Here is a 25,024-nt window from a genome sequence, read left to right on the forward strand (position 1 = left end):
TTTTCACGCAGGAAGCTAATATTTGCAGCCAGTGGCGCAGGAACGAGAGGTGAGGGATGTGCTGGAGCACATTGTACCCTTCCCCAAATTTTTGAGAGCGGGTACAGTACTCATTAAATCCTTTGATCTTAATTGTATCCATTGCACGTACCTCAGATTAATTTGGCAGACGTAGGACGCAGCCGTTCAAGGAATTTAGTTTTTAGTAGCTAAATACAAGAGATGTTTCTCTCTACATTGGCCAATGAAAATGCAAACCACTGTAAACCTATTATATTACATTGTGAGAGACTAGTTAATTCACTTTGCCTGTCGGATAACTTTATGAGGAAGTAAATTATTCAAAATGAGTGCAGAACGATGGAATGAGGCCCAGGCCTCGGAATTTTACATATTTTAATAGGCTACGTCTTCAACATTTTTACAAAATTCATAAAATTCAAAATTATTTGGGAATATTGCTTTTTTATTGGCACAAGTTTAAGCAAAGTTTACTTTGAAAATTGAAAGCTGTGTGGGTTGTTCTAAATTGAAATACCCACCAACACTTGAACACACAAAAATTGATATGTGTGTATGTTGAAGATGAAGTTTGTAACCTCAATCAAAAACGTTTCTGCTCAACTTTTTATAGCAGCGTTAATTACTTCCAGTATAACTTTTTACTTTGTAACTGGAATCTTTCAAATATTCATTTTAAAAAAATAGCGTGATTTTTCATGCATACTCGTATATCTATTTTACCTATACGTTATATTGTCACAACTACTTATATTTTAAACTAGCGACCCGCTTTGTATTATGGCCGTTTCTTGTGAACTGACACATAGATATTCATGGAACGGCAAGTCAAATTACTACCACTCCCCCGGCTGTAAAAGTTGTGTGGGAGGATAAATCGAACTTCGATTGGTGAAATCGAAAGTAAGGCGGTCTTTGTGCAACAAGCCTTTCCGTTTCAATCCCCCCCAACTTGATCTCCCAGGTAATCGGCTTCCGACTTTCTCCGTTATCGAGGGAATGATGAACGCTCTGAACAAGAGAGGCGTGATTGCAGAGCTTTTCTCATGTTGAAAATGAAAATATTCCAAGTTTAACCTTTCGACTGAAACTTGTCACCGTGATTGTCTCGAGCTGCGAAAACTTCGTAGCGGAAATGCCTTCGAGTTGGTGCTGTCAAAATGTTTCCTACCGCCAGTCGATATGGATTTAAAAACATGTTTTACATGGTGTGTAAGGAGTGGCTGTTTTTGAAGGCACTCAAATGTCAGCCTTTCTTCCACGTAGTACTGCATCACTGAATTGTTGTTTTAAGTTCCACTTTATGCACAGAAAGGCTAATCGGGACTGGACCTACAGTTTAAAGTAGAATCCGAACCACTGTGCCGTGTGCCTCCACCGGGTATCGAACCCCGGACCCCTTGATTACAAGGCGATGACGTTACCACTACGCCTTGCATTTTGCATACTAACGATGGTTTGGCGCTTCGTTGGGCCTGTGTTGTGTTGTCCACATGTGTTTGTGATTGACGCTTCATCCATTCATCGTATCACCATTCATCCTCATTGTCGCGATTAGCCAGAATTGGCAGAAAAGCGACGTAAAGTAACAATTCAAATCAATAAAACATTTTACGTAGTTTTCCCGTCATTTTTGGCTAACCGCGACCATCAGGATAAAAAATGATGAGATGAAATTGCTAAAGGGACACCTGTAGAGGAAGAACTGGGACTCGAACTCAGAACCTTTGGTGGTTAGATCCGAGTCCATGCTTTGTGTACTATTGTACAACTTTTATCCAGTAACGGCGCTGATCCACTCTCTCTCTCTCCCCCGTTTTACAGTACGTTTGGCAACATGTGGTGTATCAGACGCTCATTTGTTTCGTTCCGCCAGGAACTTTCGGTGCTTTGTGACACGAAAATGCCCGATGTCAGTGGATGTTCGCTATTTCCCAGCCGCCAGTTGGAAATGCGATCGGTATAGCCTTGAGAGAACTTGCAGACCAAACCGACTAGTGACAAGACTTCTTCAGTCTATAAGAAAGCCTTCACCGCGCTGGGCGAACAACATATCGCTCGCAATATCCGTGTCTGCTGATTCCTCATCTTGGAAGGTCGGCGCAGTTATAGGGCATGAAGAGGAGACATTGCGAGCGAAGCGAGCAAGACAATTTTACTAACTGTATTTTTATTGGTATAAAATTTGATATCGAGGGGGACAATTCCCCTTTGTGCCCCCCCCCCCCCTTTGCAGGTGCTCTTGGCCGTCTGGAAGAAATCATGCAAGAAAACGTGAAAAATTATTCCATCTTCAGTATCCTTTTGTCCTGCTACTCTTAGATTCTTCAATAGTCTTGCTTTCTTTTACCTCAATGTTTGCCCCCTTAGAATTGATTTCTGTTCAAGGTTGGGGAGGGGCAATGACATATCATTTAATATAATAATACCACCGTTTAATTACGGCGATAAGATTCCTCGACACGAAAATTCTAGGTAAAGTATAATAATGTAGAAATAATCTCGTCCCCTTGCCCCCCCCCCCCCCCGTATGCACGCCAATGGTTCCTGGGCCTTTAACAACCCTGGTTTTTAGTGTTTGATATATTTTGAAATGTACACGCGCAGCCTACTTTCATTGATCTTGGAATAATGTATCTTGGATTTCCCATCATCCAGCTGTTGTCGTCATCGGCTGATCCCGTGGCGTGTTGTAAGCGTAGACGGTTTATTAACAAGCGACATTAATTTCCCTTCTCGTGCCAAGATTCAGAAGCTATCGATTTTCTTAAAGGGAAGCAATCATCTTGAGGAGAGAAGAGGAGAATTTAAGAGAACGCCCTCGCGTTAGGATTTATTGTACGAGCACACCAAAATCTAAATAAAATACTAGCATATTTAGGTATAAAAATTAAAGCAAAGTCTAAGCATATCACCTTCATAGAATTAATAAACATAAAGGACGAACATATATTAAAAATTTCACCTAACAAATAAAATATAATTCGAGAAGTAGTTTTTCGTCTTCTGGCTGTTCTTTGGTACAACCATGCACGACGCAACGATACGCAACACGATAAGTCACAATGCGACACGATACGACGCAGCAAGACGAGTAAATTTGTTGGCTAAAATCTGACACCAGATTTTGTCCACGTACGCAGTAGATCTAGGTCCGTGTTTTATAATTTGGGAAGCGGGTAGCGATGCATTATAAGTATAACAGTTTACATCAGAATCAACGTGTATGTACAATTGATGTATCAGTTTATATGTTGTGCATTGAATATATTTCTAGCAAATAATTATTAACCATTTAACATGAGATTCAATGACTACATTTAATTGCTGGTTTCAAGTTCCCCCCCGTTTTCGGTCTGTGATAGATGGCTGTGCCAGAAGTGAATGGATTGGCGCATGCGCAGAGCGTTTTGTTGCAAGCTGCTCCTCGCGAGACCAAATTCCACGACCCTTCGTTGTTTTGTCGCAAACCGTCGGATCCTGTCGCAAGGTGACTCGAGTCAAATGTTTCGTTCAGCCACTCATAAGGGACTTTGGTAAAAACTTCCCTGAGACCAGAGGCGCAACCACGAATTTTTGTCGGGGGGGGGGGGGCAAGTACCAGGATAAAAGTACCAATAATAATAATAATAATAATAATAATAATTATAGTAGTAGTATCAAAAACGTTATTATCCTCATAAATTACGCAAAGAGGGGGTAGAAGTCGGTGTTAAAGCACTTGTTTGGAACGAACTATTTGAAATATTTTTTTCAACACCGTTAATTTCACATTAGCTAATAATGGAAATCAAGCCCACAAACTGTATTTTTGAAGCAGAAAATGAATGATAAATAATAATAGATAATAATTTTTGTACATATAACATGTATAACTTTTATGTCTTACACATATGCAACATGGAGCGACATAAAATAAGGAAATACATATGCAACATGCTGACATTAATCGTGTACGTATTGAAAGTTTATTCAATACATATATACAACACATTATTTAAATACAGCACATTACATTACAGAAAACAAGTAAATTGCGAGCGAAGCGAGCAAGAAAATTTTACGAAATTATTTTAACTTGTATAAAATTTGAAATCGAAGGGAGCAATTTCTCCTCTGCGCCCCCCTTGCAGGTGCCCTTTGCCGTCAATGTTTACACAATGTTGTTTTCGTGATATAATATTGTTGTTGATGAAATCGTAGGATGTAAACAATTATCAAAACATGGGTGCATCTGTGGATTGAATACCGTGTCTTGGAGGGACTGAAACTACTCGTTCAAATATTTCTTGACAAGCGACTTTTCTATTGTGCAAACTGAGAGCGGTAACAGCAATTTGACCTATTCCGAAGAATAAGAACTACCAAGTAGAAACGTTTTTTTTTGTTTTTTTTTGGAACTGTGAATGCACACTCCTTTTTTCCCAACACTTTGCCATGAATACACACTCGTGCTCATTCCCCATATATTATGGCACACCAACACAGTTAAGAGAATTGCAGACAAAAGAAAAATCCATAAGAAGAAAAATGGGCATTTGATAGTCAACATTAAACTGGCTCATGGTGATAAAGCGACGCTGGTGCGCAGGAAGAAATATTTATGGGTTCTTAAGCTTTGAACAGCTACTGCAGGGAGTGGTAAAAACTACAAACAAGAATATATTGTTGTGATTTTGATTCACGTCACAGGTGTTTTTTAAAGTTTGATTTTGTAGATCAATGCTCAGTCATCTAAAAGTGTGTCAATATCTCTTCCTGGCAGCGGTTGACAAGGCTCTGGTGATTGGAGCAGCTAGCAGAATATTCATTTGTGCTCTATTTCCGTTTTCTAAACATTTTAATCCTTCAGTGTGAAAACACGCGGTGCAGCTGCTTGAACTATTATTCTCTTCCAGCCCCCCATCTCGGTCAAAATAGCAAAACGATTTCTATTTAACGAGGATCACCAATGGCCTTCTATTGGCTATTTGTGAAAGATATGCAGGAACGAGATATTATTATTTCACATACGCACCAAAGAGTATTTTTCCAGGGATAATCGAAAGAGAATGATAGTTGCATGCAGGATCCCCATTTCAAGAAATAATATTTCCTGGCGCACATATGTCATAAAGCATGATGTAATGCACTACAAATGTTCCAATGTAAAATGGCTAACGCTGTATTTGGAATCTTCTATTAAATAAACAAATTTCACGGATCCTTAGTTAGATTCATGGGTAAGGCATGATTGCTGCAATGGTTTTTTTAAAATGTTAACATTTGTCATCATGATACACATATTAGACATATTACAATGGAGAAGGCATTTGCAGTATTATTCTATAGGCTAAAGGACAGGGTGTTATTGTATTTTCTTTTCTTGTTGGATTGCTTTTCTGAATTACCACTTTGTATACTTTTAACAACATTACACTAAAAATAAAATCTTAGAAAAATACTTGAGTGGAATAGAGCAAGAAAAACGAAATTATCTTTTTCTTCGTTCTGGTTTTCTTGCAGCCATACCTTCATACATATCATAGGCTTAAACTGATCATCTGGTGGGTCTTATGGTATTTTATTCCTGATCACATAAAACCAAAAGTATTTCACAGTAATAAGCTCATTGGAGTAATGACCAAATTAAATGAAACTAAAGTAGATGGTGTATGTATTGTACCATAAGGTATACGCTAACGAATAAGATCAACGAGAGATTATACAGCGTATACCACCATATACCCTCGACTACAGCCCTGACTACAGGTACAATCAACAGATGAAAGGAAGCACTTTTGAATATCTCCGGCCACAACAATAGAGCAAGGGTGCCAAAGAGCCGTCTAATCATCCAGCCTTTATAATTTGCAACAAGGATTCTTTCATGACGTGCAGTGCACCAATTAATATGATTTTGTTGATTCTAACACTCAAGTGTACAGTTTCTTACTACAGTCTATCTGAACTTAAACTCTTTTCTGTTGTGATGGGTCACCTCCCCATATATTTGTCTGTTGCCTGTCTGTCATTTGATATTTTCGAATCTAGGGAGAGCATGGTTGCAATTTTCTTCCACAACAATTTTCTAGGTCAACAAATAGCAGTAAAGCAAATATTTGCAAATAACAAGCATTTAATTATATTCCACATTAATTTTTATTCAAATCAATAACAACTTTGTATTCTTTACAGCACCATGGAGCCTAATCAAAAGTTGGTTCAAAAATGGAATATATAATTCTTAATTTTGAAATTCTTTGTTAATATGTGAGTGAAATGTGAAATGCAGTGTACATATTTAAGAAGAAATGAGTAAAAACTGATATAATTTAACTTTGTGAAACCTAATTTCCAACCTTTTGAAGTAACAAGCAGAATTTTTTTCACTGGTGCCTTTTGTGAAGAGGCAGCTACGTTGTTTGCATACAGGATGATGAGTTGATCCCTCAGTGAGCTTGGGTGTTTGGACTCCATGTCAATAATTCAGCTTACAGAGGACTACCAAGTTTGAATGGCTTTTGAGGATATACTCCATTCTCTCGTTGATGTCTCTATAATGAAAGTTTTTCTACCATCGCAGCAGCACAGCTTTTGTCTGGTCCTTGCAGGCTTATGCAATCTTCAATTGCTGTGTTAGTTGGCTTAGATTAAGGTAACCTTTTATCTTTAACGTCCTGCAAGTTTTATTAGTTTCTTTTGTTTGGCAGCACCATTACAAGAATAACTGCAGGCTGCTTTGTTTTCTAAATTCTATGGAAGTTTTGTTATGGTCACACCCAAATTCGTGGTATTTAACAAAAAAAAAATCATCACCACTGGAAAGCTGAAACAAAGAAACTATTAATATGAAGATGTAAAGGTTTTCTGTACATGAACACAGAACGTTCTTTTGTTTTTAGTAGCTACCATGGTGTTTGACTCATCATCCATTTCACTAGTCATCTGCATCATTGTGATTAACCCTAGAAAAGCAAAATAGAAGGAAATACCATAATTTCTAGACATTTGCTTGATAATATGAATATTTTGATAACATATTAAATTGTATTTTGGTGTATAGGTAAAGGTAGAGTTTCCCATGCATATATCATTGTTCCATGAAGGCATATTTAGGGGATGTGGGGGTAGGACCCCACACATTCTCGATTTCAGACTTTTTTTTTTTGAGGTGATGCGATCAGCACCACACTCTGGCCACCTTTACCCCCAGGGTTGCCCCTACGTACCCAATGATTTGAGGCTAGGTCAGCCCCATAGCCACTTCATGCGGGAACAGGGCTGGATTAATTCCGACCTTAGATCATGTACCCCGCGAATCAACTCCAGGTCTCCCGCATGGCAGTCAGATGCCCTACAAAGTACCGACTAGACAACTGAAGCTCTATTCTGGTGTATACTTTACATATATTTGTCTGACATGTGTCCATTTTAGAAATTGAGTATTTTATATCATCTTGTATTTCATAAAATTGATCTTCATGTAATACAAAATGTTCCTTATTTGGCCATTTCCCCATTCACTCTCATCTGTCCATTGAAGGTTTACTGTTAGTTTGAGATGTCTGTGTGGGTGGGACTGTTGATAAATTTTATATTTTGAAAAATGGTAGGGTTTTGCCAGTTATTCATTCTTCTATTGATTTCTTTTTGTTTATTGGTCTGAGAAGGGGTCAGCCTGCTCCTCGTTCATAATTCTCTCTTTTGTAAATCACATTTTTCTTGGAAAACATTAAGTACCTATCATTTTATAGCCACAATATGACTATTTTGACATGGACCATAATAAGTATCCCAGCTACAGCTGAATATCTGTCATACCCCCCCCCCCCCTTTTTAAATTCTACCCTCGGCCTGGTGTTCAAATTATTTTCAATTCGTTTGATAAAATAGTATATCTCGTGGGGAAGGAGATTACCCCTACCCTTCCCTTAATCCATAAATGCCATTGAGTGCAGCTAGTTCCTCATGTATGCATACTACTACTAATTAGCCTGCTGTATTGGGTGGATTTTATTTAGGCTTAACTCCATTCAGTCATTGATGCTGCTAAAAGCAAAGTTTTTGATAATCGTGCTAACATGGCTTTTATTACTCAGCCAGCATAAACCAACTTATTTGAAAAATGGAGCTTTTGCAACTTTGAAATCATGTCCATACCCATTCACTAGTGCTGATGCGTGAAAATTGTAATAATTAAAGTTGTTGAAAATATTGATTAATATTAGTGTGCAATTATTCCACTCCAATTATATGCATCAATTAATCAAGAGTTTGGCTTTTAAAATGTTCACAAATTACACCAGAATATTAAAATACATGTTATGTAATCACAAATGCCAAAATTGCACATGAAACTGGTGCAAAATGAAAATAAACTTCAAACTTTGCATAATTTTCAGGATAATTCGACTCCGTGAAATGTTGTGGCAGTTTTGCAGATGCTGTGAAAGATCAAAATGCCACAAAGATATCTGCCAGTATTAATAAATAAATGTGAACCAATACTTTCTGATACCGATATACGTATTAACATTGGCACAGCCTTAGGTGTAAGTAATTACTCAGAGGAGACCAGGGGGAAGCTCCAGTTATAATAGTCAATAACATTTTATATTGCACTGTCAACACTTGCATCTCAAATTATGTTCCAACGTTTGCAGAAACTTTTGGCCAATACTTAACCTTACAAATTCTGTTAATGTGTACAGTAAATAAAAGAGAGAACCACTTATTTTTCAAGAGGCCAAAATGTATACTTTACATTTGTTGCAATTAATGATCCATTCCACTGTTTACATCAGTCTACAGTTGTCGAAAGACCATTTAGTTTTTAAACATTTTCATATCGAGCCTCAAGTACTGTTTGAATTACCCCATAGATAATGGTTTCACCCATCTCAACTCTACATAGCTGGTTCCAGGATATATAATTTTGGAGTTCAGATGGGGTACGGTGAACCACCGGCATTTAATAATTAATATACAGTGTGCACTGAATATTTTATCTTGCCCTAAAGGTGAATTCTTTATTATGATGTGTACGAGATGTGGAACAGATTAATTGGTACTCTTTTTCAGTATTAACCGATATTGGTTCATTGGTAAAATCTCTAAAATTGCTGATAATTTACCAATCCAATATATCCCTAAATGTAATGAAATTTAATTAAAAATTCTGTCATTTTGTTATTTTTATGTACATAAATATGTAATTTATATGCCTGGTTTTTGTAAAGTAAAATTGTAATTAATTATAACACCATTAAGCCTTGTTTCCATGATATGAAAAACTCAATATGCTGACCAAGGCAGAAATTTATTTTACAACCTTAGTGACAATGAAGTTCGACCAGTCACAAATATAGGAGTGCGTTGTGAAAGAAGAACATATGCTGAACATATTTTATTCAGCAGGCTACATGGAACAAAGGAAAACATAAATTTCCGCTGCAACGCAGCAATGTATGGTGTCCACACAAAATAAAACATTTTCGTCCATCTACACGTGACATTGAAGTTCGACCACTGTTAGAGGGGATCCTGTTTACCATGGTGTGACGCTGCCCCGTCGGCGAATAACTGTGGCAATGCGTCGGAGCATGCTGCGGACGAGTCGTTCAAGGTATTCCACATTGATGCGGTGCCATTCCTCCTGCAGGCAGGCGATAAGAGCAGCCACTGTCGTGGGTCCCCTCTGTTGCACACGTCGCTTAAGAACACGCCACACATTCTCAATGGGCGAGAGGTCGGGACTCGATGGTGGCCATGGCAGAGTTCGCACGTGATGGCAAGTCAACCATTCTCTTGTCAGCCGCGCTGTATGAGGCCTGGCATTGTCGTGTTGAAATATGAGACGCCGCCTGTGGAACAGGTGCCTTCGCACTGTGGGAAGATGCCGCTCCAGTATGCGTGTATAGGCGTGTGCATTCACAATGCCCTCACAGACGTGTAGTGAGCCAACCCCAGATGCCGTCATGCATCCCCATACCATCACTGACGCAGGTTTCTGTACCCGACGTGCATAACATTTTGCTTCATTCTGTTCCTCCTTCCGACAAATGACTGTTTTCCGTATTTTCCCGTACACAACATTGAAAATGGATTCGTCCGTCCACAAAACCCTGTTCCACTGCCGAAATGTCCATCCCCGGAACATTCGTGCCCACCGTAGTCGATTGCCTTTGTTCAACATGGAAAGGAAGGGTTTACGTTTCGCCTTGTACACTCGGTAACCACATTTGTAGGTAACGGTGAATGGTTCTGGTTGACACTTCAATGTGAAAGCGTTCTCGAGTCCACAGTTGTAATTCGGCCACAGAAACATGATTGTTGGTCTGGATATAGCGCCTAAATATCCGTAGGTCACGCACGCTCAGCAGGCATTTTCGACCGGGGGCCTTACCTGGCTCTGTAGTACCCGTATTTTGGTGGTGTTTGGACGGTTGACTTGGGTAAGTTCAGTTGGCACCCTATTTCCCGTTCACCGTTGCAACTCCACCACTCTTCTCCTCACGGTGTTGTCAATAGGTTTGCCCCTGGCCATGGTGATGATGCACTGCGGTTCCTCGGTGCACAGCACGCGCTTATATACGCAATGTCACGCGTATAGTTCCCCATTTTCGTTCATTACGTGACCTTGGGTGCAACATGCTGGGATCACGATTCTTGCCTGCTCACACGCCTCCTCTTACACACATACGTCACTTCTGTGGGTCACCCATTCCATCGCCTATGCCTCTGTGCATTTAATCACGTATTCCTTTCTGGTCGAACTTAATTGTCACCAAGGTTGTATTTCAAAACATAAACTAAACGTTATGTTTCAACCTTCTAGCAAGGTCTTCTTCAGACTCTGCACCAAGTACAAATGTAACAAGGTACAAAGAAGGACTATATATATGGTGCAGTCTGAAGAAGACCTTGCTAGAAGGTTGAAACGTTATGTTTAGTTTATGTTTTATAATAAAATAAATTTCTGCCTTGGTCAGCATATTGAGTTTTGCTTGTAATTAATGTATCTGCATACCTGTTTTTCTTATTAGATTAACTGTCACCATCTAACATTGGTACTTGTAGTTATCTCCTTAGTAGGCTTCAGGCCTGCACTGTTAAGTCAATGGTCACTAGATGCGGTGCTGTTGCTGGATTGTCTGCTGTGTTGTCTGCCACTGCTTGGTTTTACTTGTTCAAGTAGTGGAAGCGAGAAGTGGATGTATTGTTCATTATGGTGTGTGTTTTTCTTGATTTTTGTGTCAATTAGTAGTGTCAGCAGTCACTAAAATAATCAAATAGAATTAACAGGTATGGGGATAAATAAGCACAATTCATGTGGATATTATCTTAATGTGTCTAAAGTCCCGTAACATGAATACATTTTTAAATGTAGAGTTTCTTTATCAAACTAAAGCCATTGTAGTGACTTCGTTACATAAGAAGACAAATAAACCAATCAGAATCTTTGAGGAATATTTGCAGTTTTGTACAGAATCTGTAGAACATCAGATATTGGTGTAGGCAAAAATTCATATCAGATCATTTCTCATGTATACTATAGCTACAACAATTTTCATTTCTCCGGCCTCCGTGACAGAGTTGTTAGCACATTGTGCTACGATGCCAGGGGTTCCAGGTTCGGATCCTGGCCTGGGCATGGGTGTTCTTTGTGAGTGCTCCTTCATCAATTTTATCATATCATCATGCATCCCTATCTTTGTGATTAACCAATTAATCAAAGCAACTTGTATTTCGTGTTTATTATTATTATTGACCTGAAGGTTAAAGATGCAGAAGAACAGGGTAGCTGACAACAAGTTGTTGCAGAACCCCCTGACAACTGACACCATGTATAGTTAACTTAATAGTTACAGTTATAACTTATAGTTAACTTAATAGACATAATGTCCACACTTTCAGATATCTTTACACAGTTCGTAGAATTATTGTTGTGAAAGAGTATTCCTGCAATGCAATTTTGCCTGTAATCAGTAGAGGCACATATTTTTGTTAAATTAAAAAGCAAAATTTCGGTAAAAAAACAGAGTCAATTTCGGGTTCAGAAGCGGATAAAATGTTGATGATAATAGCGGTGAAAAATCGGATTAAAATCCGTATATAAAATGACATTTTGGTTTTAAAATTGTGAATAGAATCCTAGATTTGTTTTAGAAACTGCACTTATTACATAAAATAAACATATTCCTTCTAATAGTACATTTATGTAGTTATGTTTATGCCTGTATAAGGAGATCCATTTTTGCTTCTCAAATATTTACAGCAGAATTAATAACTTTTCCGTGAATTGCATAACTTACAGAATAATAACTTCAGAAAGTGTCGCGTTGGTAAATAAACTCAAAATTTCGTGTTTAAGAGTCTATTTCGCATTTTGCAGTTCATTTTGCATCATTTCGTGACAAAACAGAGTAGGAAAATACACCTCATACCTTTCAGAAACATGAATAATTAACATTACAAGGTGTTATTTCACATTTCGTGTTTTCGTCAAAAACAAAATATTCATACCTCTAGTTATCATATATTTATTGATAGAAATCAGAAAAACAAGAAGTTATAGTAACGGCTGTTTTGTTTTCTTCCGCAGACAGAGAAGTGACCTTCTGTGCCCTGGGAGACTGCTGCCAGCTCAGTCTAGGTGATCCCCTGTAAGCCTCATCCTACGCATGCCTTTCCTCAGTCCTAGGCCTAGCCCCAAAATGTCATCCAGGCTGTCCTCCATGTTCTACACCGTGGAGGTTGGGGACACCAAGTTCACCATATTGAAACGGTACCAGAATCTCAAGCCAATAGGTTCAGGTGCTCAGGGAATAGTATGGTGAGTAAACAAGCATTTCCTATTCAGAATTTAATTGTTGTACTCTTTAATGAATAAAACTAAATGCAATACTATGTACATTTGGAAGATCCAGTATTACTAGTATAGAATCATGTTATTTCTTCATCCCCATTGCTGTATGGTGTGTCACACCATATCATGCAATGCTGGCCATAAAACATAATTAAAGGGGCTCAGGAGTAAAACATGGTAAGTACCATTTTGGTCATTATTGGTTACAACGTAAAAGGAGCTGTTCTTCAATTGGGGCTTGTAATTGCGATGCCAAACAATTTGCATTGGACTCATTGAATACTTCTGAAATTGGTCAAACAATACGAAAACAATTTGTCTACAGTATAGCTTCTAATAACCATTTTTTCTTAATGAACTTAATAATGAATAAATTTCACTTACTATGTTTCACACCCGAGCCCTTGAGTTGATGTCATGTGATATCACCATTCTTTGTAAGGGTTTTGTCATTATTGATTTTCAACCAACCTGTCACAAATCATGGCAGTGTTTTTTGCAGAAGGATAATCTGCATGAGCACACACAGCTTTGTTTACTTCTTGCATATACCCTTCTTTTTCCATTTTATAAATGATCCATATGCTGTTTTTATTAGGGGAGGTGTTGCTTATGTGGACAAATATAATCACAAATTTTACAAAATGTTGTTTTTACAAAACATCAATTACTATAATAAGTATTTCAGATATGCACACATTGTTGAACTATGTAATACTGCTTAACAGCACTTACAATGACCTACAGTTAACAGCTAATGAATGCTGTACCGAAAAATTGCTTCGATGTGAAATCAATAATCAATCAAAAAAAATTCTGGTCTCTCCTTCTAGTACTGTCGGCACTGTCTGGTACTGTTTGGACAAAATGGGGTACTTGAGCGTATAATTTTAGTGGCAAAATGAACTTGATAACAGAACAGTTTTTCTTCCAAGGGTGCCTTATTCATTTTGATAACCATTTTAGTTCAAAGATGTATTTAGAGAATTTTTTGTGGAATTACCAAACAAGGAAATATCATGTAATTTTAAGCGCAAAGTTATTGGTAAAACCTGACCAACACTATTTTACGTTCTTGCACATTTTTGTAACATTCGAGTTGAGTTGAGTTGGTGTTTTAAGTCCACTTTATGCACAGTAAGGCTAATCGGGACTGGACCTACAGTTTAAAGTGGGATCCGAACCACTTGTGCCTCCACCGGGTATCGAACCCGGGACCCCTTCATTACAAGGCGGCGACGCTACCACTGCGCCATCGGGGAGGCCTTGTAACATTCGATTATAACTAAAAATGTACATGTCAAAAGTTAAAAGGTTTAGTATTACTTTGATTTCTTAATAATGTTTATAAATTGACATTTGAATGACTCAGTTTGTGACATAAACTTGAACTCACCAATTAGGATGTGCCGGCCCCTCTGGCAGAGTGGTTAGCACATCACGCTACAATGCTAGACGTCCCAGATTCGAATGCTGGCTTGGGCATGGATGTTTGTGTGTGTCCAGTGATCAATTTCATCCCCAGCTTCGCAAATTAGCCAATAGTGGCACAAGAAGCAAAGTAAAATAAAGCAAATCAATCAATCAAAAACCAATCAGGATGTTAATGATCAAATGAACTAACCTTTATGTAATGTACTTATGAAGGAAGCTTGTTAACACTTTCCGGTCGGGAATCTGATGTGATGCGAGCAGAGTAAAACACCCGTTCCGGTCGCCAATCGTCTGGGATACGATCGCCTTATTTCTGTTGCATTTAAATTTAGTTGTCCGAACCTGTAAAGGCTTACCGTTATTTCGTTGTTTTTTTATAACATGCACAGTATGTGTTTATGCTGATTTATCAAAAATACAAAAAAATATGTAATTTTTCAATAAATATTGCAATGTGTAAATTATAAAAATGTGACATCTAATTGAATTATCTATTAGAACAGAATTTAAGCTTTCATTTGATATATAATACATTGTGATACCATTAATAGTGTATTTTTCTGTATTTTTTAAAAAAAATGCCCTGGAACGTCCGTCCACAGGTAAAAGATGCATGAAAACCGTCAGACCGGAAAGTGTTAAACGAAATATACATATCACTATGAGGTAAATATAAACACGCCAATCAAGAGATTACCTATGTTAGTGAACTAACCTTATTATGATTAGCAAATGGCGGAACATTGAAATTTGTTCTTAGTTTTGGACTTTTAACCACTGTGTTAATCTTATAAATACCAACATTTCGGAGGCTGATTCTGCCTCCGTCTTCAGGGTAGTGTGGAATCTTCTAAATCATTGTTCAGTCCCTGGACACATGATGTGTTTGGGGATGGTGTCTAATGGAGAGTGAGAAAAAAAAGGTTGCCTTGGAGGATTATTCTCATTGGTCAAGGCTCCACCTCGTCTGCTGGTCACAAGACCTCTTGTACCGTCACGGACCCTGCCGGCTTGTAACGATTCCATTGAAAGTCAAAGTACGTAAGATCCCACGAACAGTCTCTATAGATTATTCACATACATTGCACAACAACCCCCTCTATGTCACTTTACAGATACATCTCCATCCATGCTTTGGCCAGTCAGCATAAAAACGAGGATCAGTGTAGCACACGCATTGGGAGAACTGTATGCCCACAACCATTCAGGGTCTGACAGTTGCACATAAGCAGCACTGAAGGAGAATATTGCATTTTTGGGGTTGATTTCCAGCAGTATCAATCCTTTGACAAGGTGGAGCCTGGGTCACCGCAACATAATCCCCCCTGGCAGCCTACATCTAAAAACGCCTTGACATGACTTCAGACTAAGTGGAGCCTGGGCCACTGATAATCCTCCCTGGCACCCTCATGTACAAGATGTCTTTGTGACTAGTAGATGAGATGGAGCCTTGGCCAATGAGAATAATCCTCCAAGGCAACCATTTTTTTCTCACTCTTCATTAGACACCATCCCCAAACATATCATGTGTCCAGGGACTGAACAATGATTTAGTAGATTCCACACTACCCTGAAGACGGAGGCACAATCAGCATCCGAAACATTGGTATTTTTAAGATTAACATAGCGGTTAAAAGTCCAAAACTAACAATGATTGAAACACCACTGATCAGCTACAGAGAAGAATTGAAATTTTTAATTTCCCAAATATAAGAAGATTTATCAATGTTAGAGAAGGAATTGGTAACTCAAATGAATAACTCTTTGTAAATTACTCAATACGAAATCTTTGTAAATTACTCAATACGAAATGATGTATTTTCAGAATATCTAAATGTTATAATTCTGAATGTTGTATAATAAAATTGCCTAAAGGCAGGAGTACGAGGCTGAGACTTTGAGTATAAATATCCGTAATTTTGGCTAAAGAGAGAGTGTATTGAGGATACCAAGTCTAGGTAGAAGTGAGAAGGGTAATTCCACTCTTCTATAAATCTTAGTTTGCCACCTCAGAGTTGTTCATCGAGTATTCTGGTGGAAAAATAAACATTTACCATTAAACTATAAACAGTGGTTGGGCTTTTCTTTCACCTACCCTGACAGGTTTCAGTGTAGACCATTAGAGTTTTGATGCCCCGACTACAGGAGTAAAGGGATTGGAAGAATTACTAGGAACGTAACAACTACCTTCTTGTAATGAAGGGTCCAGAGTTTGATTCCTGGTGGAGGGATATTACACAGTGGTTTAGTTCCCACTTTAAACTGTAGAATCAGTCCTGTTTAGTTTATCTGTACATAAAATAGACTTAAATTAAACTTTGAAACTCAGTAAAGTCCACGCAAAACAAATTCTTTATGTACCTTCTGTGGTATCCCTTTTCTAAACAGGGAAGAGTAAAGAATAGGAATTCCTTTCATATAGAATTGGCTGTGATTTGAGCATATCTAGATAATTCAGAATTTAACTATGTACTGAATATGAACCTCTGAACCCTCTTGCAATATAAAAGAAGTTGCAAGTGATAGAAGTACTATGTTGAGAATTGCCTATTTTCAAAATGATAGAATGGCAGATGCTTTCTTTCATTGTCTGATTGGAAAAGTAAAATTTTTCAAACTTATTTCTTGTCTTACTGCATTTCTAAAAGCAATTCAGTCCTATTGGTAAAGTGATTAAAGAAACAAACTTCACATGAACGTTTTTGATTTATCAATAGAGACCGAATTTTAAAGGGAAAATTTTCCTTAAACATAGAGTGGGGGGAGGGCTATAGTTATTTTGCACTCCACTAAAAATACTATTTTAAATGGAAGTGCAATATATACCATTCATATATACACCAGCTGCAAAATGACTGGACCTCATAACAAAAGCACAAAAAATTACATCTTTATCACAGGCCAGAGACTTGTTAGGATTAATTGTTCTATCATTAAATATATTTTTAGTCAAGTAGCCAATCAATATCTGTGCTCCAATGGCTGCCATCTTGAAACTGATCCGTCATATTTGATATTTTCTGATTTGATATATCTCTGGAATGGTGTCTCCTATCAATGTCCGGTTTTCTCAGAAATCTTACAAATAGTGTAAACTTTCATAATAAATCAATACATCTATTTTTGAAAAATAAGAAATAGAAGTTTTTCAGAAACTACAAACATTTTATGAGAATAACTGCGAGTTGAAAGTCTTAACAATGATCCTTTTTTTTCAAAATTTATGTTCACTTGTTTGTAAATTGTATTTCTCTTAAAATTTATTTAAGGTAAATTTATAAATCTAGAAAAAATAGGGGTTCAGTTCGTCTGAAGACTTCCAAAAAACACTAAGTAATCTTACAAAATTCATTTCTCACATTCTCGAATACTGCTCTCCAGTCTGGGCCATGGCTTCCAATACAAATCTTTCTAGCGTGGATTCTGTCCTCAGCTTCTTTACCACCATTGTTCGTCATAGAAAATCCTTCTCTGCGGCATCTTCAGAAACCTGACATCCTGACTACTTTGAACATTCAGTTACTGCAGACCCGACGCAATATGGCCGATATGAAATTTTTCTATAAAATCATCAATGGAAAATTAAGATCTGAATTTATACTTGCAGAATTCAACTTCAGAGTTCCCTCTCGATCTACCCGAAACACTGAATTGTTCCACAACTCTACCGCTAGGCTTTCCCTTATACAGCACTTTCTGATCCACAGGCTGCCACAGTTCTATAATAAACTACCTATGAACATCAACATTTTTGCCCCTGAAAGTATTTTCCGATCTTCTGTAAGAACGAATATGTAAATCTTTTGTTTGTTTCCTTGTTTATGTCTTATCTGTTTATATGTATCCCTTTTTGTTTTTACCTAAAACCATCTTGACTTGTTCTTGTTGATTCAGTGTAAAATGGCCTTACAATGCTGTATCTGAAATTTGAATAAATAAATAAATAAATAAAAATGCCATCGTTAGGTTCAAGAATTATTAATTAAGACTTTCTGAAAAACTTCTATTTCTTATTTTTCAAAAATAGATTTATTGATTTATTATGAAAGTTTACTCTATTTGGAACATTTCTGAGAAAACCGGATGTTGATAGGAGACACCATTCCCGAGATATATCAAATCAACAAATATCAAATATGGTGGATTAGTTTCAAGATGATGGCCATCGGAGTGCAGATATCGATTTTCTACTCGAGTGAAAATATCTTTAATGATAGAACAATTAATCCTACCAAGTCTCTTGCTTTTATCAACAAGTCAATGATTCAGGACTTAGCCTCCAGACTGTAATAAAGATGTAATATTTTGTGCTTTTGTTATGAGGTTCGAAGTCATTTTGCAGCAGGTGTAAAAAGGGATACATTAAATTTTGTATAAATGTATCCTTTTTTATAAATGAATGATATATATTGTGCTTTCATATAAAATAATATTTTTAATGGAGTGCAAAAATAAACTATAAACCTTTTTTATTTCGTTTTTTTGAAGGTGAAGTGCAGCGAATAATCTTACCATTCGTTTTGGTGAAATCTTCCTTGCGACAGCTTACCTCATTCCAAAGCTTGCTGCCACTTGTAACTGGCTTTGCCATTTCACTGACACTCAATACTGTCATCCCTGTCACACACTAAAGTTAAAACTATTCTAAAGAAATTCACAATAAAAGTCCAAATCTAGCAGATAAGTACACTTTCAACCCAACAAGTGTGCCGCTTACAATGCATTTGTTGCTGCGTAAGCCCAGATCGCATTGTTTCAACAATCGCTGCAAAATACTCCAATACTCATGGAGGGAAGGGAAGGTAGAAGGCGCTTGTTCTTTCTTTCCTCTAAACTGCACTAAATAGACAATTGTTGAATGTTTTTGTTTTTTATTCAGGAAAAAAAAAAACAGTTGTATAAAATATTTGATATCTTGTCAATAAAGAGACCAAGGAAGATGTGGGCACCCTTGATGTGGGGAGAATACTGATTAGCTGAAACTCTTCAGCATTTGCTAGGTTGGACATTTTAGCTTGAGGGTGTATGTGAGTGAGTTTCCAGCTTGTAAGCTAACCTCAGTCATTAGTGCAGTTCGATAAGTGATTAGCTACCAACTTGATCAGGACCTTGACAGTGCCCCATTTTGTCTATCTCCTCCCATGTGTATTGAATATTTATGAACGGATATTAAATTTAATTTTCTAAAACATGAAATACATTATTGAGATGTAGCTCCAACATTAGCCGTATTGATTTGTGTATATTTTTCCTTACAGTGCTGCGTTCGACACGGTAACCCAGCAAAATGTTGCCATAAAGAAACTGAGCCGCCCCTTCCAAAACGTTACTCATGCCAAAAGAGCATACAGGGAATTTAAGCTTATGAAATTAGTAAATCACAAGAATGTAAGTATTGTTAATATTTTTTTAATAGTTATTAAATGGTTTTTGTTATTAACGCAAACTCTAAAACTGCATGCCAAAAATGTAAATGTGTAGAGAGAGATTTATTTTTTGCTCACCTCGATAACAAAGGTGACTGAGCAGGGAGCATGTGATTCCATTGCAGGATGAGTTGTTAACGAGAAGTGAGAAATATGACATTTACATAATAAATGGAATAGGAGACTAATGTCTAGGCACAAACCTTAAAAAGCAACCTCAATTTTCACACACACCTGGGTTCTACTTCAGGGATTTAGAAGGGAATAAATGTTACATTAGGTTCAAACATGTAATGGTTGATAATGTTAAAGACAGACAAGGAAGAGTTTACTAAGGTACATGGCTAAACATTAGTCTTTTATTCAATTTTTGATGCTGATGGCATGTGTTATAAAGCTTTCTTGTACATATTACTTTGCCTTGATGGCTAAATGGTCTAATGATCCAGGTGCAAGTAAGTTTAGGCAAGTTTTGGTGAGGTTTTACTTTGATATTTTCACGATTACAATTAAGTGAAGGCAGAAAGCATAATTTACAAGAATGTTCTGTGAAAAAAATCACAAGAGTAGAAGGATGTTAACCTGGTTAAACAATCGACAAGAGAATAGTACTGTTATTTTTCACTGTTTGACTGTTAAATTGAGTATATTTTATCTCTGCATATTCAATAATATGTTGTAAAGGACTGCAAAGGAAAATAATGATTTTTGTAAAGTGTGTAATAAAATAATATTAGTAATATTTTAGATTATATTTTGGTAATTTTAGGTTTTGTTAAGTTTTTAGATCATGAAATCAAAGGCGCCAGCAGAATTTCTTGTCGGGGGGGGGGGGGGATAGAGCAGGGTCATAGAAACTTTGAAAAATTATTATTATTGCTAATATTACTGCTTTTATTGTTGCTATTATTTTTGGTACTACTACTACTTGTTTCTTTTAAAAATTACATTCTTTGTAATTTCCACATTCTGTATATCTATATACAATTTGTGCATAACTGAATACTGACAAAAAGCTGTTTTTATAGTTAGATAATAAGTGTAAAATAGACTGTAAGCTTAAATGTAACCCTACTTCAAATAATAATAATAATAATAATAGTTGCTGTAACTTACAGAAAAGAACATTTTTTTGCTATAAAATCATTACTACAATTTCACCATTTGAATTACATTAACTCTTTCCAGAAATCTCAGGGGGGGAGCACTTCCATGAAATCCAAACCCTAATGGTTAACATGTACCTCCCTTCACTGCTTGTAACATGAGATATGGCATTGTCATGTTTTCCTTACTTGCTGAATGTTATTAACTTCCTGTCATTGCATATTCAATTTATAATTCATTTATTTAAATCTTAAAAACTGTTTACTGTCCCTGTGCATATGAAAGGGTGTGTGTGATTGTGTGTGCACAACCATAGTTTACCAACCAACTTCGTTATATCATGGAATATTTACCAGTTTGTTTTTGATTCTTAGATCATAGGTCTTCTAAATGCCTTCACGCCTCAAAAGACACTGGAAGAATTTCAAGATGTGTATTTAGTTATGGAGTTGATGGATGCCAACTTGTGTCAGGTGATACAGATGGACTTGGACCATGAACGCATGTCATACCTGCTGTACCAAATGCTGTGCGGTATCAAGCACTTACATTCAGCTGGCATTATTCACAGGGTTCGTATGAAGTATAATTCTACTTTGTTTTCCTCATTCCTGCATGTGTGTATTGTACTCCTGGGTTTTCAGGTTCTTATTACTTTATGTATTGGTAAAATCGCTCAATTTAAAATATTGATAATTTAATGTATACCTTTGTGACAGCGCAATATAAATTTAAGTTTTCTATTTCCATTAATAACATGTGTACCACACACCAGTAGCAGCTTCTGCGTATTTGCACATTTGCACGCGCACACCCAAATAAATCTGTAATGCAAATCATTATTATTATACTCATTTATTGAACTCTATCTCCTTCGAAACATCAATTGTTCCCATGTCGGTCCACCAAGAGAGATGGTGGAGAAGCCTGTGATCAGTGATATGAAGCCACGTAGACCAGGTTGCGATCGGGGATGAACACAATGGTAGTTTTGCTCTCTATGACGCTGTTGCAGTAGTCGCGTGGAGGATGCTGATTGGGCGTTTTGGCTTGAGCGCTGTGTGAGGGGAGGTTGCATCATTTAGGAAGGCTGTGAATGCAGCGATCTGTGTGCGAGGGAATGTAGTGTTGCAAACCCATTCCATTGGAGATCGTGTGACGGAGTCGATGCAACCCATGCATCATCGAAAATTGAGGTTTATTTTTTATAATGAAAGGGAAATTTTGGTAGAATATTGCCCCGAGCATAACAGGGGAAGAAAAGGAGGATGGTAGGGGGGGGGGGGGGCAACTGAAACCAAAACAAGTGTTTTAAGCATGCCTTTGCTTCATGCATCTTGATCAAAATAAACGCCCTCTGTGGTGCAGTACCTGAATTATCAACCCACGGGGAGGGGGCGTGCATCAAATAATCAGCTGTTTTGCATTGTGTGGCTGGTACTGTGTTACAAAATTATTTAACTCTTGTCAAAAGGTCGTGTTTATGACCTAATCCCCTAGCGCATGCACATGTGACCACATTTGATTCAGGGTTGCCAGCTGACCCATTAACAACGGAGCACACGTTCACAAATAAGCTAAATTTGTCAAAAATAGCAAAAAGTAGCAAAACTTTTCTCCTGTGTCATTTTCACAATACTCTATAGTATCCTTTGCTTTAGAAAACGTCGCAGGAAATAGCAGTGAAAACTATGTTAACTCATGATGACTTTTGAATTTTCAAGTCAAAAATAAAAACATTATATTTTATTGTAATTCAAATATGTGTTCTTTTTCTGTGCATAACTGAGAAGTTGTGAGTCTACCTAGCACAGTGATATTGTCCGGTGAAAAAATAATTGCTACAACAAGTTTTAAAAATAAGTACAAAATATAGTCCAAAAATTCCGTTATCACGAACTGCAATTTTGAGGCCCGGAAACAAAAACAAATAATAAATTTAGAGAAATAATTTTATGGCAGTTTCATGCCCCATTTAGTTGTTAACAGAAGTGGTAATGTTTTATCCCCTTACGGAAAAGTCAAAATTTCTATTTTTGCCAACTTTTTTTGCATTCTGGATCACTGTGCACTGTCATCTAGTGACGTGTTCACATACTACAGATGCCTCTGCAACATACAGTCATATTATGGTACCACATTTTAACTTAAGAAAAAATATAGTTGCCATGACTTATGCCCCAGCCCTTGCAGTATCCATTCTTCAATTAGTAGAGGCACATATTTTTACTAAATAAAGAAGCAAAATTACAGTACAAAACAGTCAATTCCGGCTTCAAAAGTGGTAAATAGAATAAAATTTTGGTGTTATAGTGGTGAAAAATCAGATCAAAAGCTGTATATAAAATGACATTTTGGTTTTAAAATTGTGGATGTAATCCTAAATTTGATTTTAAAACTGTAGTTATTACACAAAATAAACATATCCCACCTAATAGCACATTTATGCAGTTACCAGAGTATTAATTTATTCCTGTATAAAGGGGTCAATTTTTGCTTCTCAAATATTTACTGCAGAATTAATAAATTTTCCATGAATTGCATAACTCACAGGATAATTCAAACTTCAGAAAGTGTCGTGTCGATTAGTAAACTAAGAATTTCGTGTTTGTCCATTTCACATTTTACAGTTCATTTCACATCATTTCGTGACAAAACATGGTAGGAAAATGCACCTCACACCATTCAGAAACATGAAAAATTAACATTACAATGTGTTATTCATATTTTGTGTTTTTGTCAAAAACGAAATATGCATGCCTCTATCAATTAGGTTTTCTATGGAAAAGAAACAACAAATGCCTGCAATTCATAGATCTGCAAGTCAAATATCAATAGTGGTTGATCGAGAGCCGATACTCGCTGATAGACACCTACACCACAAATCAAAGAATGCCATAATCCACTGCCTAAGCTCAAAGGTCAGAAGAATTTGCTCATATCTAGACACAAATAGGAACACATCATAGATACAATGAAACTTAATGGGTATCCACCAACCATACCTAAAACATCCGTCCACAGCCAAGCAAACAAGCGAAATACAAAGGCTGATTCAAAAGGCACAGTATGCATACCATCTCACCCTGGGTTATCAGAAAATATAAGTAGAATTGGTTCAAAATTCTATCTTCAAACATCATTCAGCAGTAAGAAGTCAAGAAGCATACTATCAAACACTAAACCACATAGCTTACGTGATAATCTGAATGCACATGCAAAGGTGAAATACACATTTTTAAAATTGCCAAACATGTATGGAATGAGTTGCTTGAGTTGGTTTGAGTTGCTGTTTTAAGTCCACTTTATGCACAGTAAGGCTAATTGGGACTGGACCTACAGTTTTAAAGTGGGATCCGAACCACTTGTGCCACCACCGGGTATCGAACCCAGGACCCCTTGATTACAAGGCAATGACGCTACCACTGTGCCATGGGGGAGGCCCATGTATGGAATGAATCACATAGAATTCAGTGGGGGAAAAAGGCAATACACAAAGAATTCCACACAGGTAAGACAAAGACAGCAAAAACTCATGCGAAGCCCAGTCTTCCTTGGTAGTTCAGTTGGTAGAGAAGTGTCACAATAAGCCAGAGACCCAGGTTTGAATCCTGATTGAGCCTGAATTTTTTGCTGAAATTTCTACTCAAGAAATCAAATGAACTGACGAAAATGAAAGAAGCAGCCTTCGTGAAAATGACAGAAACCCTTATAAGTCATCCCAGTATAGAATTGATGCAAATATGATCCCGTCTCCTCAGAAAGTAGAAATAGTAGTACGCTTGAAACATAGTATAAGAATAAGTGTAGTTAAAACCAGTAGATAATGGATAATACCCAATTAGCATTGTCACTAATGTTCAGAGAATTATTAGTAGAGGCATGCATATTTCGTTTTTGGCGAAAACACGAAATATGAAATAACACATTGTAATGTTAATTTTTCATGTTTCAGAAAGGTGTGAGGTGAATTTTCCTACCCTGTTTTGTCACGAAATGATGCGAAATGAACTGCAAAATGTGAAATAGACTCTTAAAAACAAAATTTAGTGTTTATTTACCGATGCAACACTCTCTGAAGTTTGAATTATCCTGTGAGTTATGCAATTCATGGAAAATTGATTAATTCTGCTGTAAATATTTGAAAAGCAAAAATGGAGCCCTTTATACAGGAAAAAAATTAATA

The 25,024-nt window shown here is 37.0% G+C and overlaps 1 protein-coding gene across 9 annotated transcripts in view; it reads left to right on the top strand.

The window, feature by feature from the left end:
* Positions 1 to 25,024, top strand: part of bsk (mitogen-activated protein kinase dJNK) — a 383,933-nt gene that overhangs the window by 322,489 nt on the left and 36,420 nt on the right. For all 9 annotated transcript variants that reach the window (XM_083141593.1, XM_083141594.1, XM_083141601.1 and 6 more), the window contains 3 exons: positions 12,608 to 12,838; positions 19,564 to 19,693; positions 21,213 to 21,410. In XM_083141593.1, coding sequence (XP_082997719.1) covers positions 12,687 to 12,838; positions 19,564 to 19,693; positions 21,213 to 21,410 — 480 coding nt within the window. In that variant the 5' untranslated portion in view covers positions 12,608 to 12,686. The remainder of the gene's footprint in view (positions 1 to 12,607; positions 12,839 to 19,563; positions 19,694 to 21,212; positions 21,411 to 25,024) is intronic.

This window comes from Lepisma saccharinum, chromosome 20 (genome assembly GCF_977018435.1).
Source record: "Lepisma saccharinum chromosome 20, izLepSacc3.1, whole genome shotgun sequence".
NCBI lineage: Eukaryota > Metazoa > Arthropoda > Insecta > Zygentoma > Lepismatidae > Lepisma > Lepisma saccharinum.